General features: G+C 45.7%; 2 protein-coding genes across 4 annotated transcripts in view; one reads left to right on the forward strand and one right to left on the reverse strand.

The window, feature by feature from the left end:
- WDR59 (WD repeat domain 59) overlaps window positions 1-17,295 on the forward strand; it is an 84,301-nt gene that overhangs the window by 14,192 nt on the left and 52,814 nt on the right. For all 3 annotated transcript variants that reach the window (XM_032960608.2, XM_032960609.2, XM_076069660.1), the window contains 3 exons: window positions 162-298; window positions 5,462-5,626; window positions 6,580-6,675. In XM_032960608.2, coding sequence (XP_032816499.1) covers window positions 162-298; window positions 5,462-5,626; window positions 6,580-6,675 — 398 coding nt within the window. The remainder of the gene's footprint in view (window positions 1-161; window positions 299-5,461; window positions 5,627-6,579; window positions 6,676-17,295) is intronic.
- The window catches only part of LRRC24 (leucine rich repeat containing 24), a 29,554-nt gene continuing 21,834 nt past the window's right edge, over window positions 9,576-17,295 (reverse strand). The window contains exons 3-4 of the mRNA XM_032960610.2: window positions 14,149-14,617; window positions 9,576-13,690 (exon numbers count right to left, since the gene is read on the reverse strand). Of these exons, the coding sequence (XP_032816501.2) occupies window positions 12,579-13,690; window positions 14,149-14,617 (1,581 nt within the window). The 3' untranslated portion in view covers window positions 9,576-12,578. The remainder of the gene's footprint in view (window positions 13,691-14,148; window positions 14,618-17,295) is intronic.

The following is a 17,295-nucleotide window of genomic DNA, read 5'->3' on the forward strand; positions in this document are numbered from 1 at the left end:
CACATACAATACCATGCCAGGGTATTGGTAATGAGGGTGCTTATTTTCATTCAAGGCTTCGCTTGCCTCCCAAACGTTTAATGTGCGACGAATATCTCCGCTTACTGCAGTCAACGTCGCGCGTCTCGTCTGCCTCCCGCCTCTCCCCCCTGCAACGGCAGGAGTGCCGAAGGAGACCGCCGTGGTGTCCCCGCGTGGCCGCCGGAGGGGCGACGCTGCCGTGCAAGGGCAGCCCCAGACGCTGCAGCAGGAGTTCTCGCTCGTCAACCTGCACATTCCCAACGTGGCCGTGGATGAGGTGCCGCCCACTTCCTCACCCCACTGCATCCCCCAAACCAATTGATAACAGCGGCACCTCGCTCGCATCTCGCTTTTACACGCGCCGTGCGGGCTCGTTTTTTTTTTCGTGCCCTTGTGCGTCGCTTCGCAGCTCTGCCGGATGTAAAAAGAGCATCATAGCTCATCGGATTCCTCCAGTCTAATTAAAGATTCTTAACTTTGTGGACTGTACTGTAATGCCCTGCGCATTGGTGGCAGTTCCACTGCTGTTAATAAAGACATCGGATTGGCAAGAGATGGCTAAGTGTGGTCACACCATGTTGGGGCATTCAACTGGCACCAATGAGACCCCGGAGTTTGAATCTGGGTTCCAGCCACCTTAATGGGTTAAAATATCTTCTTGGTTCTTTCGGTAAAGTCACGTAGAAGGGAAATAATAAAATAAAATCAATTAAATGTAAAAAAATAGTTTTGCAAGTTGGTGGTCCGAACCTGATTACCAATGAATATACGTAACGACTTTGTACTAAATATTTGTTTTATTCAACATGGCTTATTCCACTTCTGGGAATTACAAATCTTAGTTTTTTTGACAGTTGACGGACTCCTATTAGGGGATATATGGGTGTGCCCCTGGTGTGCATTAAGAGACTTGTTAAAGTGACTTAAAATGTCACCTTCGCGGGCTTTCTGCGGCTGTTCTGAGAACACGTTATGATGTGCTCGTTGCTAATATATATATTTTTATTGAGGCATTGTGCGGGCCAGATACATCATGTTGTGACACACGTACACACTGTCAACATAAGCCAAACCGGTTATGAAAAGCAGGTGATAGAAAGATGGGGAAGAGTTGCTAGAGTTTTTAATGGAGATTCACCAGATATTCGGGTGAAATTCAGATCTGGCCACTGTCCACCGGCCAAGCGGTCAACCTTAAAGTAGAAACAGGATAGTGTCTTTGCTATTGTTTAAACTCCATTTGTTTTCTCTAATCTAAAAATATCCCTCTCTCATCTGCACTTTCTCTTATCTAGCTGCACCTGAATGCCTTTTCTATATATTTCACATCTCACTGTATCAGTCTTTTTTTCTTCTCTCATCTCTTTACATTCCTTAATATCTATTTAAGACCTTACTTCATCATGGAACCTCCTTTGCCAGTACCAAAATATGAGAAAAAGTTTTTTCCCTCTTTATCTGGCAACAAAACATTTGTTCAGTTGTTAAAACACCAAACTGAAACCTTTTACAAGAAATCATGTCTGCATTAACCACAATACTTGTGGTCAAAATGCAAACCAAAAACATACCCTGATAATATGTGCATTGTCCTTGAAACTGATTGGTCCACACCAGAGACAGCTTTCTTTTGAGCCTCGTCTCAAACGGTGTTAGACCAGAGGACGCCAAAAGGCGCACACAGCACAAAGACAATGCACTATCAGAGTAATGAGAGCTCGGGGTGAGCATCTACATCATGGGACCTATATATTATATATTATCAGAGTGTTTTTTGTTTGCATTTTGACCACAAGCATTGTGGTTAATGCAGACATGATTCCTTGTAAAAGGTTTCAGTTTGGTGTTTGAACAACTTAACACCTGTTTTGTTGCCAGATAAAAAGGGAAACACTTATTCTCATAAGACTTTACTGTTCACCTTTAAACTTGGATCCAACTCGGAAAACTAAATACGGTATTTCTCAGGGTAGCAGAGAATGCTATTCAGTGCAGCGGTGGTGTCTAACAGTAATTTATTTGCTGTGACCTCGCAGAAATGTGTGAAATTGGTTGAAGTGGATCTTAGTCATGCATTTGTGAAACCAAAAGGGAAAATAAAAGTTAGTGCCACCCTGCGCATTCCGTGACGGGTTTTGTTGTCGAGCCCGAAGACATGCACAAGTGTGCACCCAAATAAAGCTTGTAAATTTTGTGGCTTTGCTCTCCAACACACCGGTGTGCTGTACTAGTAACAAATTGGCTTGTTCTGTTTCCATGACAAACCTTACTAATTGGCTGTGTCGGGTGGTGGCGGGTTTAACGACACATTTATATATTTACGCGATCTAACCCAAAAAACCTTGTATTATGGTTGCATCTCCATGCTTTGTCAGTGTTTTTTTCAACTGTTAGTGAGGGAAAAAAGTATTTGATCCCCTGCTGATTTTGTACGTTTGCCTACTGACAAAGAAATGATCAGTCTATAATTTTAATGGTAGGTTTATTTGAACAGTGAGAGACAGAATAACAACAAAAAAATCCAGAAAAACGCATGTCAAAATGTTATAAATTGATTTGCATTTTAATGAGGGAAATAAGTATATGACCCCCTCTCAATCAGAAAGATTTCTGGCTCCCAGGTGTCTTTTATACAGGTAACGAGCTGAGATTAGGAGCACACTCTTAAAGGGAGTGCTCCTAATCTCAGCTTGTTACCTGTATAAAAGACACCTGTCCACAGAAGCAATCAATCAATCAGATTACAAACTCTCCACCATGGCCAAGACCAAAGAGCTCTCCAAGGATGTCAGGGACAAGATTGTAGACCTACACAAGGCTGGAATGGGCTACAAGACCATTGCCAAGCAGCTTGGTGAGAAGGTGACAACAATTGGTGTGATTATTCGCAAATGGAAGAAACACAAAAGAACTGTCAATCCCCCTCGGCCTGGGGCTCCATGCATGATCTCACCTCGTTGAGTTGCAATGATCATGAGAACGGTGAAGAATCATCTCAGAACTACACGGGAGGATCTTGTCAATGATCTCAAGGCAGCTGGGGACCATAGTCACCAAGAAAACAATTGGTAACACTACGCCGTGAAGGACTGAAATCCTGCAGCACCCGCAAGGTCCCCCTGCTCAAGAAAGCACATATACATGCCCGTCTGAAGTTTGCCAATGAACATCTGAATGATTCAGAGGACAACTGGGTGAAAGTGTTGTGGTCAGATTAGACCAAAGTGGAGCTCTTTCGCATCAACTCAACTCGCTGTGTTTGGAGGAGGAGGAATGCTGCCTATGACCCCAAGAATACCATCCCCACCGTCAAACATGGAGGTGGAAACATTATGCTTTGGGGGAGTTTTTCTGCTCAGGGGACAGAACAACTTCACCGCATCAAAGGGACGATGGACGGGGCCATGTTCCATCAAATCTTGGGTGAGAACCTTCCCTCAGCCAGGGCATTAAAAATGGGTCGTGGATGGGTATTCGAGCATGACATTGACCAAAAACACAGCCAAGGCAACAAAGGAGTGGCTCAAAAAGAAGCACATTAAGGTCCTGGAGTGGCCTAGCCAGTCTCCAGACCTTAATCCCATAGAAAATCTGTGGAGGGATCTGAAGGTTCGAGTTGCCAAACGTCAGCCTCGAAACCTTAATGACTTGTAGAAGATCTGCAAAGAGGAGTGGGACAAAATCCCTCCTGAGATGTGTGCAAACCTGGTGGCCAACTACAAGAAACGTCTGACCTCTGTGATTGCCAACAAGGGTTTTGCCACCAAGTACTAAGTCATGTTTTGCAGAGGGGCCAAATACTTATTTCCCTCATTAAAATGCAAATCAATTTATAACATTTTTGACAAGCGTTTTTCTGGATTTTTGTTGTTATTCTGTCTCTCACTGTTCAAATAAACCTACCATTAGAATTATAGACTGATCATTTATTTGTCAGTGGGCAAAGGTACAAAATCAGCAGGGGATCAATTACTTTTTTCCCTCACTGTATCACAAAAAGAGGAATGAATGCTGGCTGTCTGGGCAGCAGCCGTTGGTAAGGACAGTGTCGTTATTATGGAAAAACCTCTTGAAGCAGAACATTTGTGAACTGGAAGAAAAGTAGATAATCGTGAGTGAGTGTATGCGCAATTGTCTGGATTATGCTTGTAGCAGTGATGTATTTCATATTCTTGAAGTAGGCAGCATTAATATTTTAATTCAAGTTTGGTTGAAATGATGTTGAGGTGAAGTGACTGGATTCTGGAAATGGCTATTTTATTCTGTACGAGTGTACCTAGATTTGAAGCTTTGGTGACTTGCAGGAAAATACAATTCTTGCTGTGGTTTTCCCACCTGATGATGATTGCTTGTGTTGCAATTGAAACGTCGTGATTCATTTTATTTTATACCTACGTGACTTTACCGAAATATAACAAAGAGTACGAGTGTACCTATTAATATTTATGCAAGGTCCTGTATTTATGTATTTACATGCATATATGTGGTGAGCAATATTACATTTTCACATTGGGTCATTCAAATGTCTTCACCAGCAGCTGTGTTTACTATTCACCACCGAGATGAAGACTTGCCTATGATTCTATTCCTGGTGGAACCAGAGCTGCTGGGGGGACTGTGTGCCGTGGTTTAGGCTCCTGTCATCGGCAGGGTCGTGGAGGTAGTGGTGTGTGACCATTTTTCACTTCACTGGTAATTGTGGGTTGGTAGAGATGCCTACCCGATAAGGAAAACATACCATGCTCACACAGGCCAACCCCTGTCTCCTGTTGTCACACTGTAATTCAGGGTCTTTACAGCAACAGCCACTGCAGTTGCACCTTCCACTGCGATCTATACTATTTTGAGCGACTAATTGTAATCTTCAACATTTAAGGCAATTTCAGCCAAACAACCTGTTTAAAAAAAAATCTCAGACCGTCCAAAAATATTAATTTGGTGGAATGCTGGCAAAGTAATTGACGCACTGAACTTTGAACCTGGTGACATGTGTACGATTCCTGGCCATGGCTAACAAGAGTGACGAGTCGTTTCTGACCAATTCCTGGGCACCTGCTTCACCAAACCCATGCTAACCAGCATGGTTACGAATGTTTAAGAAAACCCTCAAGATCAAAATGTGGAAAGATCCTTTGGTCATCGGTAAACAAATTATTTGGAGATGCTGCATTGGCAGTGATAAACGTGTACAATGAACAACAAACTCAACAAACTTTTCTTAAAAGAAGAAATATATAATATGTACATGTTATGCTTATGCCACGGAGAAGCCACCATTGTTACTTACCATTTGCTTTTGCTGTTTTGGCAGGTTATTGATGAATGTGAGTTTTATTTTATTAACCACTAGATTAATAAACCGCTGTACATTATAAATATGAGTAGTGTGTGTATATACATGTACCATTTGCCAAAGAGGCTGTGATGCATGCGCATGCAGATGGATGCCTTGAACCGGAGCTGCACGGTGTGCGTGCATTGTGGGAGCCACCTGGTGAAGATGGTGGTGGCTTTCCCTGTGAGCTACCCCAACAACGCTGTTCCCACCTTCAAGTTCATCAGCCCAACCTCCATCGATGCCTCTACGAAGACACGCCTACTCAAGGTGAGTGCCGCCACACTCTGCCAGCTCGGTGGCATCGATACTCGGTGTTTGGGGTAGAGATCGTGTACGTTTGTTGCTTCTCCTGCAGGGAGACGCCACTACCTTGTGAGCTGCTCCAATCTGAATGTTTAGCTCTGTCTCTACAGGCCTGTTTATTAGGTGCCCCGCCATAATAATTGTGACACCAACCAGCAGGTGATTTTCATTTCGTTTGACCTCCTTTGGATATTCACATCTCTGTTGCTCATGGCTTTTAAAAAAGTAACAATTTTACACCTTCCATTAAGAGTACTTTATTGTAAAGTATAGGTGGAAGTAACTTGGAATTTTACATGTGATCTGTACACTCTATAATACTAGTGCAGGAATGATATTGAAACGAAAAATTATAAAGAAAGAAGCCACTTCAAATATTTGTTACCTGTTGGTTTTCCTCAAGTGTCCTTTGGCAAACTAAGATATTTGTAGTTTTACAGTTGTAATTAAATCGTTCCAGACTCGTAGAGCCAAAACCAAAGGTCACACATGTGGAATGGTTAGACCAGTGGAGAGATGTCCCAAGCCAGTGTATATGTGGACGCCACAGTGGCGAGATGTTAACTCCCTTGTCTGGTATACAGGAGGTCGTGGGTTCGATCCTGACCCTGATGCCTGTATATTTGGAGTTTTCATGTCTCTCCCCCCGTGGTCGCGTGGATATTTCTCCGGGTTCTCCGGGTCCTCCGGTTTTTCCCTCTGTGTTTAGAATCGACATGCGTTTAGAGCATTTGGCTGCTGTACACATCCACGTGATAAGCCACTTAATGGAGCTATCATTGTGGCCAGGTCGCTTCTGAAAAAAGCTATATGGCTCGGTGAGCCTTACCTGGTAAAATAAAAAAATAGTTTATTATTTTGGAATATGACCATTGTGCTGTGGGCCTGTCCACACCCGTTGTTTTGTCGCTGCTCAGACTCTCAAGGACACTTCGCTGCAGAAGGTGAAGAGGAACCAGAACTGCTTGGAGCCATGCCTGTGGCAGCTCGTGTCCTCGCTGGAGAGCATTGTGGTGAGTGCCCTGTTCGCTCCTCCATCCCTCAATGCCCGCATGTGTTATTTGTTTCCATCGTGAAACTGAACGTGCCATGTTGAGGCCGACCTAGCAAGGTTAACGACGAGCCCTGGGGGGGGCGTAATAACTCCATCGTGGGATATTCTACAGAAGAGGCCATGTGCATTAGGGCGACAGGTTTCAAAATTTGTTTTTTTTTTTGGGTATGTATTTGGGATATCGAACGACGGGGCTAAGAAGTGAGACTGGCACAGTGGGTTGGAAGTCTGAGCATACGAATGGCAAATCCCGTGAATGATCCACATACGGTGTTAAAAAGTCGATTTCACAGGTCTATTGTATATAAATCCCTACAGAAATGTTTCGTTTGGTGCTGGAATCGAACTGCTGACTCGCTGCAAACTGATACAGCAGTGCTTGTTGCATTTGGGTTCAAAATTGCAACTACATCGACACAGATATTTTCCATATACCCTTACATTTTCTTTGTGCGAGTTCTGTCAGCAAACACCCATGCAGGCTGGCACAGCACACAAGGGTGTTGTAGTCAGCATCACTTCCAGTCACGCCCATTGCTGCTGTTTCCACATCCTGCCATATAGTCATTGAAAGCTGTGGCAACCGTAGGGGAGGTCCAGGATAAGTTTAGATACCCCTTGTCACTTGTTATCCATGGCCAGGAATTGAACCAAGGTGACCATGTTTGTAGTGCAAGTAAGCCCACCGGTGTCACCTTCATGTTTGCAAACATGCGTTCTCACTCGGTTACACGCTCGCGCAATTAGATGTGTTTCCACAGATTGTCTCGTGTACCATGCTTTATTGGAAGCATGTTCAAGTTAAATGCAACACCGTGCTTATGGACTCTTATTAAATTCATATGCATCGACCGAATTAAGGGTTAATGCTGCTTACCATTTTATCAGCAATGTGATCAGCAATGTAATGCTTTGTTGTGTGCGTATCATTATGAAATCGCAAACAAAAGATTAAATGTATTCATTATACAATTAGGTGGCTAAGGTCTTTGCTTAGCTTAACATAACCAGGTTAGCTCTGGCAGGACCCATCAATAATAATGCAATGATTGATGTGCTTTGCAGCTTAGAGTGGGATTCTTAATGTTGAGAAGCCTTGCAATCTCCGCCCCATGAGACTTTTTACAGCTGTTACCTCTTCTACTGAAAGCACGGCATCTACGTTAGAATGCTGCCATATTTTTACATGAGTGGTTAAAAAATAGGTCTCATTGTTTAATGTCTTAACGATCTACTTTGTTAGTTGGAGTGCATTCTGCCCAGGCGATCCTTGTAAGAATGTTTATTTTCACCACTGAAACATTGTTACAGAACCACTGCTATGAAGGCCAGCACTATTATTACATGTGTTCTTGTGAAACTAAAATGTTCGTGCCCCTCGGGTTCCCCAGTGGAGTAGGTAGGGGGTTGGGTGGGCTTGTCTCTCTGTGTTTGTGTTCGTGTCACTGCGTTAGTCTGTGTCTTTTTGTGTTTCTCTTTGTGCGACTGCATCTTTGTTTAATTCGTGCCGGTCTCTGTCTTTATGTTAGTCCGCGTGTCATTTTGTGTTATTCAGTGTCTCTGTCACTTTCTATGTGTCTGTGTTTTTTCCCTCTCTGGATCTTCGTTTCTTTGTGTCTCACTGATTTTATGTGTCTCTGCGTCTCTCTCTCTCTTACCCCATTTGCAAATGTTCATGCCCCTTATACATTCACAGTGTCAAAATATCGATTGGCTAGATTTGGTTGGCATTTTGTTCATCATCCTCACTGTCAGCATCGTTTTAGCGATTACAAATTTCATTGGCTGCCATTAAGGAACCTTGCAGCACCAACAGATAGCTCTTGAGATGAAGCCCTATGATTGTCTTTCGTCCTTGACTTCTCCTGTTGGGCTGCTGTTCGTGTCCCGTATGTAAGTGCGCGGGCGTGTGTGTCTGCTGCGCCTGAACGGAGCTGTTATTTTAATTTGTGTTGATGTAGGGCTCTCGTAGCCAATATACAGCATTCCTTGTGCTTTTGGCCTTGGGTCGACACTGTAAATCTCCTTCACATTTGCCTGGAGCATATGCAGTGGTGCTAAAATATATACGTTGCTTAGAAATGGGCAGTAATTGCACATGGTACATAGAAAATATTCTTCCAGTGAGAATTCTGGACTTGTGGTTGCGGAGCCATCCAGCAACAACAGTTTGTTTCGTAGAGAAATCTGTACATTGTACACATACGAGACACAGCAATTAGGCAGCAAAGCTATCAATGTGCGACATTTGCGGAGCGATATGCTCAGCCAAGCTACTATTTAACATTGTGGTAACACATGCTCTAATGAGAAGACAGATGGTGTGGTTATGTAATTAAAATGGAACCAAAATGGATTAGCAGGGAGAATTATGCTGGAGCAATCAAGAGGTAAACACATATGTTGAGCATGATTCTGTCTCAATTGCAGAGTGTTTAGGGGTTAAGTTTCAGGACTTAAATTATTTTTGGTCTGCTGGCAATAGACAGGTAAATTTTCTGAATAATATACATTTGCAGCCATTTGTAAATGCATTGCTGATGAAGGCCCGCTAACCACATTTTACGGCGATAGGGTGTGTTTGACCGTCCGTTAATGACGCTGGTCGCGGTGTGTGTTGGTTAAGTGGGCGGCAGAGGAGGTGTAGAACCGGTTCACTTGTCGCTGTTGTTAGCCCGTGGCCAAGAATCGATATCCGGTCACTGGGTTCATAGTGCAGTGGTTTAACTACTGCGCGAGTGCTCCGCACATCAAAACAAAACATAACGGTCAGTCAAATTACACTCCCGAGTCCTGTGTTTAACCAGGTGATATGGCACACCGAGATTTTGTCGCTCACTTGCAAGGGACAACTGGGCATTCAGAGTTATGTATAGACTTTTATTGTACGTTATTTTACGTAGTGTGTCCAGCCATAGTGGACATTTTCACGTTTCCAATTTATAGTTTTATTTGACGTATACACAGTTTGGTTTGTGACAATGTCCCAAATGAGTTCACTAAGAGTGCAAACTGCCCAGATTTGCTTGGCACATAAGGAACTGTTCGCGTTACCAGTTACGGGTGTCGACATCCAATTAGAGAAAGTCTACACATGTTGTAAAGCTCGAGGTGTGACGGCAAAAAGCTATTTACAGCACCTGTTCTCAATTCTTGAAAGAATGCGTGTTAAAACAATCGCTGCTCCGTTCATCTGTTTTTACTCCGGTACGCATTACGATGCTGTACGTGAAAGATATCGCTTTTGGTTTTGGCCCCCGCACACTTGAAGGGACAAATGTAACTCTACATTCATCCATCACTTCAGCCAACCCCGTGCGTCTTAAATTGAATTCTTGAGAATTGCATCGAAAATGATTTACAGTGCATTTACCTTAGGTGTTGCTGGGGCATGCCTTGCCGCGCACTGAGAAGCACAGTGTTCATCAGTGTCTGACACCGGGTCCGTTTGCACGTGTCCTGGTTACATTCTGTTTGCTTTGCTTTACGCTCGGTGGAATTATCGAACTTCTAAGGTATATTTCGGGGACTCTGCGCTATGCTTAGCAAGTTACAAGGCTGTTGTTTTACGGGGTCGTGATGGGAATTGACCATATTTAAAAAAAAATAATGCCACAATGTCCTTATTGTGAAATGCAAAAAAAAAACCCCCTCCGTGTCTCTGAAGCCACCCTGCCAACAGGATGTCGAAGTCTCTAGTCGGTCAGTGCTGCATAAAGAAGTTGCATAAATAAGTAAGCAGGCTGACTCGTTGTGCTAATTAAAGCCAAGTTTAATTATTTCCTTGTTATGGAAATAAACAAGTATCGTCATGTGCGTCTTAATGTTTACAGAGATCCCTGTTTTTAGTTACGGGATTAAATGCATTTCCATGACATTGGAGACAAATTACCAATATCACCTTAGGGTAACCAATGCAGCAGCTGCTTTCGTGAAAATATATATGAGAGGAATTGTCAGAATGTTTATGATAAACTAACTTGAACAAAATGTGGTAATGAATGGACTTGGGTCGCATGTATTAGCTGAGACAAGTTCACTGCACAGGTGCTTGTTAGTGAGGAATGCTTTTGCTCCAGATGACTAGACTGCTGGCTGAATTAATTAATTTATGTTCATAATAAGCCGACAATCGCCTGTGGAGAAGCGGGCATATTACGCGCACGGCAGATGCCGTGCTTTGCTCTTTGTTGATAAAATTCAAATTAATCGCAGCGAGTCTGAGCCTTAACGTGGAATCGATTCGTGCTATGTTTGATATATACCCTGAAAAGTATCCCCATTACAGTTTGAAAGCATCATACACGTAGGAGTGAGCAGGGGGTGGTGGTGGCGGCGGCGACCACCCACCCCATCTTGTGTCTTTTATTATGAGCATTGTTTACCCAGGAAAGCCTCGCTGAGTCTCATGACTGTTCGTAGGGTTCTGCCAAGTTTTCACAGGAGGGGAACGATGGTTACAAATGTATATTCCAATTTGCGTGACCATGACACCAGCGGCACGTCCACTGTGAAGCTGACGGCATGTATTGTCATGGTTATTACGCTTGCAGTGATAACCAGGGCAGCTGCTAGATTCGTACTGTGAACCTCTGCAACAATCGGCGAACACGCCACCACTAAGCCATGTCACAGTCTGTGCAATAAGTGCATGTAAGCGCCACTTGTCTTCACTGCCTGGGCCCTCAACTTATAACCCTTATCTTCGCGTTGGAGCTTAGGGAGCGACATTAAATACTGAAAAGCTTGCGGCGCTGCTTGTGATCTCCGCTTAACATAATGCACGCACTTCCCAGGTACGTACCAGGGCATGCATTGTGAAACTCGGACACGTGTGCTTAATTTATATTTAATCTATATAGGACAATTACAACACCAAAAAAGGAGCAGTGCATCGAGACCAAACACAAATGAGGACACCAGCACACCTTCACAAAAGGTTTTTAAACCCATACACGATACCCATGTTGCCTAAGCAGTTGTGCGTAAGTTCTAGTTGATGGTTAAAGGGGGGGAAGTGTCCCTCCAAAAGGCAGAAACTGTTCATTTGGTGAGATTTCTGTAACGTTCAAAGCACAAACTGCACAGCTTGGTCCTAACCCAACCACCCCCTTAGACGTTATCCATTGTCATGAACAAGCATCGATTTCAGTTGTGACTGAAAACACACACGAATGTCTCTTAAATCTAATCTTTAGAAATTGGGAATAGCGCTTAATGCAAGCCCTCGAAGCTAACTATTTACATTGTGCAAACGTGAATGTTGAATACAGAGATGCCCTGACCACGTAACTCTTCCTACACGATCTTACAATGGGCGGATTGTACGTTTGTGACATAGTCTTAAAATAATGCACACTTCCCTTGACTGCTGGGCTCAAGGACAATTGTATGTCACTCCTCGCGCATCATCTGCGGGCCAAGTGGGTGACAGCTGCTGCTCATGACAAAGATCCTGTTTGGCTCCGTGACAGTGGGCGCTTTCGTAATGATTTTTTAAAGTAAAAAAAATAAAAGCAAACCAAGCGGTGGTGCAGACGTGGAATACGAATTTCAGCTCTCCGTCTGCTGAATGTCGCCTGGGAGAGTGCATGCGACCGTTGGAGTGCATGACTACAGCGTAGTGCGGGCTGTGCGCCTTCCGCGGCGGCGCTCCGTTAAACGGTCTCGACATACCCATCCACGCGCAGATCTAAGTTACTTTTCTTTTTTCAAAAGGAAGAGGCTAGGGTGTCATACTTGGATTTTTCAACGCTGCACGGCTCGTTTAAGCTCGCCTATCATTTCGCCTAAGTTGGAATACAGGCTGCGGTAGGTTGCACTACTTTCAGCCTCTCTTTCGCTCCCCAATATGTCCCGTGCTCAGTAGCATATCTCGTACGCCACCTGACCCTCTTCCAGCTCGTGATCCAGAGGGTTTTCAAGGATAAGACCGTAGGTCTGCGTCGCTTGGTCAAAGTTGAGGTCGCCGTAGTTGCTCGTCTTAATGAATTCCGCGTCAGACAAGTTGCCGGGGCAGAATGGCTGCCGCTCGTCGGCATGCGACGGCAGGGCATCCGTGAGCCGCCCCGTGCCACCGGCCCTCTCCGCTACGCTGGGCCGCCGACCAGGATTGATGACGTACATCTCCCGCCCGCTCTCCCCGCGGAACTCCTCGAGCTGCCCGCATGTTGTGGGGCCTTCGGTGAAGGCGTTGATGTAGGAGATCTCGTCGTCCCTCTTGCCGCGGGCGCGGACGGCCTTCCTGCGGTGGCGCACGAGGGCGACGAGCAGCGTCGCCACCGTCGCCGCCAGCAGGGCGATGCCCGACGCGATACCGGCCTGCGTTGACGCGGCCATCGCGGCAAAGTCCACGGTGCCGGTGGCGGCGGCAGTCCCTTCGACCACAACGGTCACCGCCTCCTCGGCACGCAGCCACGACGGCTCGGAAGCGTCGACGCCGAGGAAGAACGTGGCCCCGTCGGAGCCGGCCGCGTTGACGGCCTCGCAGCTGTAGGCGCCCGCGTCTCCCTCGGTCACGTTGACGATGTCGAGCGTGGCGCGGCTGCCCGGCGTGACCGTATCATTCGAAGCCGCGGCCGCCGCTGCCGCCACGTCCTCCTCCCACGCGCTGCCATCGCGGTGAGCGGAGCCGTTGAAGTGCCCCGTGCCGCCCACGCCGTGCGTCCTCCCCGTAGCGTCGCCGCCGTGACTCAGACGCTTCCAGGAGACCCTCGGCTCGGGGAGTCCCGTCGCGCTGCACAGCACGCTGCCGTTCTGTCCGGCCGTGAGCTGTATTCGCTGCCGGTCGATGTGGACCTGCGGCACGGTGCAGGACATGGCCTCCAGGGACACCTGCTCCATGCGGAGCCCTGCCAGCGCCGGGGGTCCCCAGCAGGTCAGGTTTATGGACCTGAGCTGCAGCGGTGCCAAAGCCGTGTCCTGTTGCAGCTCTTTAAGCCACTGCAGGGTGCAGTCGCACTGCCAGTGGTTCCCTGTGGTGGAGCAGCGGGGAGAAGAGTTTCAGGTGACATAGAGAGGCCTTTTAAAGTGGCTGCTAGTGTAAGTGATAAACCATTTCACACCTTCTTGCAAAGTTATATCGCATTGTTCGAGGCACTGAAGTGTTTCTGCTTATGTCGGAGATGTACAAGCATCGTCAGAGAAGAAGATCTGTTGTGTCTGAACGAGCAATGTTAGCAAATTTGAGCTCTGACACCGACATACTGTGGCCACCATTTCCAAACAATGTCAAAGGCTCTCTAAATTCCTGCACTGCAGCAGGTGGCACACTTTGGAAAAAACCCCACGCGGAAATTCCCAGTTTGCCACAGGAATCCAACCGTTGAACTTTTGTTTGCTTGGCTCTGAGAGCAGTGGATTCAGGGGCTGCATAAATATTCCGCATGCTGCATCACCACACAACGGGACCCAACGCCGAGGGTGCACCCACCGGTCAGGCCCAGCGTGCTGAGGCCCCTCATGGGCGACAGCAGCTCCTCGTTCAGGCTTCGCAGCTCGTTGTGCGACAGGTCGAGCAGCGCGAGCGCGGCGAGCGATCCGAACGCGCCCGCCTCCACCCAGCGGATGCGGTTGTGCTGCAGGCGTAGCTCCTGCAGGCGAGCGAGTGGCTCCAGTGGGCCCGCCGGCACGCCGCCGATGGAGTTGTTGTTGAGATACAGCTGGCGCAGGTTTAGGAGGCCGGCGAAGGCGCCCGCGGGCAGTGTGGTGAGCCTGTTGGAGGCCAGGTTGAGCTCCCTGAGGGCCGACAGGTCCGTGAAGAGCCCATCTTCCTCTCCATCGGCCCCGGCCAGCGAGGAGATGTGGTTCTGCTGCAGGTACAAGCTCTCGAGGTGATGGGCACACGCATGGAGCGCGTGCGTGTGTAGCCGCGAGAGCCCATTGTCCTGCAGGTACAGCACCTGGGAGGAGAGCGCAACCAATCCTTGTACGCACTTAAGGAGATACACTGCATTAAATGCATCTTGTGCCTTTGGCTTTGTAAGAAAGAAAGCTGTTCAAAAGTCACTGTGAGGAGCATGCTGATGACAACTGTGGTCCCACGGCTGTACTGGTTAACACGATGTCCCTGCTTTAATGAAATGTAAGCACTCCTGACAGATTGAATTGTCTATTTTTCCTCAAGCTTCTGTCAGACAGCGCTGGAATACACAGCTTCAGTGCATATCTACATGAAAATAGATAGTTGGGTTTTGGTGTCACCATGGAAAAAAAGTGGCTTTTCTTGAGAAGCATTTATTAATCTAAATAAAACTAAATGATATAAACCGACACGGATTATTCGCCCTGAGTGCGCTTGAAATGAATGTGAGATTTCTTAAGAGCTGACCTTGTGCATGTGTGTGTATAGTGGATAGTCATAAACAGTACTGTCTGGAATCAGGTTTAAAGATATAAATTCATCTCTAGTCATGACCTCATATGCCAGGCCCGGTTTTATGAAGTCAACGGCGATGTTGATGCTGTTAAATGATTACACCTGATTGATTGAAACGCATTAGTCACGTGTATATATGTGTGTGTGGAGTGATAGTGCAGTGGTTAGCACATTGCGCTTTGATTCCCATTCACAGCCAACACGAGTGACGATTATCTGGACAGGTCCTGGGCCTCCCCTAGGTTGGCTCGGCCTCAAACTAGTACCTGGTGCAGTGTGTACACATCACCACTGGGGAGACAAAGGCGGCCAGGTGTGGAGCTGGCCACCCACCCCCTTTGTATGTCGTGCCAGCCTTCAAAGGCGCTCAGTAATAGCACTTTCCCCAACAATCTGTTAAGCCTTTACAGGGGATCTTTGTCTTTTTTCTTCTTAATCAAAGCCCAGTTCATTGACTGACAGATGGGAGCTTTCTTGGTACATCTAGCAATTAAACGTTTTAGAAATGTTCTGCCTTTGGCCATGCATTCGCAGCAGGAAAGTTAGCGGGGGACTGACGATTGAACACGGCACGACAAAAAATTGGCTACAGTTGTTTAAACAGACGAATTATTTAATAAGTAACTTAAAAAAAAATGTAAATATTAATGTTGTTTCGGTGTGTAGGGCTTGCATTGGCTATCACAGGTTAGTTAATGTTGTTTAATACTGCTCTTGTTAACTTTTGGAATTTAGTTTTACAAGCTTAATCATTGGGATATACGCATTTCCCACTTCTCATTTGAAAAAGAGACATGGGTCTCAGTAGACTTAGCCAAGTTAAGATCGGTAAGTAGCATTGAAAACATGCCTTTCTCGCTGACAGAAGACCTAAAGGGATTATTGTTGGCCCAGTCGGCAGTCGTGACGCATGTTGGCTGCAAATGTCCAAAATTGTCATTTGCACATTTCTTGCGAAGCTGACCTCAGCAATGACCTAGAAACGTACAGGTAATTCATTCTTTATTTCTCAGAACGTGTGTGCATGTGTTCATCCCTTCGCTCTCTTTCCATTTCCTGAGGCTGCAGTCCGTTTTTGGAGCTTGGCCCTGAGCAAAACACAATGTCCTTTTCCTTCAAATAAATGGGACGTGCACAAAAAGTTCTGGCCGTTTAGATTCACTAATGAGATTTGGATGAATTCTTATCGTGCCCAGTTCAAATGTTATGGTTACGGAGTGCACGACCAACACAGTTTAATCTGCCAGAGCAACGATCATTTTTAAACATACACACACACACGTTTGTTTGTGGGTGTGTATATATAAGCTGCTTGCTAACAGCACTTGCCGCAAAAGTCTGTTAAGGATATGCAGGGGATCTTTGTAAAAAAAAAAGTCGAACGCTCTTCATTCTCCATAATAAAGGTTTTTGGGTTAGATCGCATTATTTATAAATGTGTCGTAACCCTCCACCACCCGACACGGCCAATCAGCAAAAAAGTGTCACGTTGACAAAAGACAAATAGTTCACTACTTTAGCCCACCGGTGTGTTGAAGAGTGAATCCACAATATTTACAGTTTGAGTACGACGTTTCGCTGGTAATTACATCCAGCATCATCGGGCAATTCGCCCAATGATGCTGAATGATTCACTCTTTAACACACCGGTGGGCTAAAGTAGTGAACTATTTGTCTTTTGTCAACGTGACACTTTTTTGCTGATTGGCCGTGTCGGGTGGTGGAGGGTTACGACACATTTATAAATAACGCGATCTAACCCAAAAACCTTTATTATGAATAATAATGGTCGCGAAAGCCTACGTGTTAAGCTCTTCATTCTGTAATCTTTTCATATATGTAATACACACGGGGAGAGCGTATGACAGCGTTCAGCGTAAATAATTGTCCTTGGATTACAAAACATAGCTGAGATTGTGATTATCATGATCCTAGAAGCCAAAATGTAAGGGATTTACTGCACAATAATTGTCTGTTACCACCGCCAATAATTATTGTCATGACCTGACAAAATGTAGTTTCGCGCTTTAATAAAAAGAGCATTAATAAAACACCGTAAATTAATGTGCACATTCCATTCTTTGTAAGTGATACAATGCCAGGATTAACGACCGTCAGTAGAGCTTACTTTCACGAGGGTCGTGAGTTGAAATTCCAGGCAGGAATCGGCTCAACCACATCACCTATATCATTGCTAGGCAT

This window comes from Petromyzon marinus, chromosome 25, assembly GCF_048934315.1.
Source record: "Petromyzon marinus isolate PM22_M1 ecotype Great Lakes invasive population chromosome 25, UKy_Petmar_22M1.pri1.0, whole genome shotgun sequence".
In the NCBI taxonomy this organism is placed as follows: domain Eukaryota; kingdom Metazoa; phylum Chordata; class Hyperoartia; order Petromyzontiformes; family Petromyzontidae; genus Petromyzon; species Petromyzon marinus.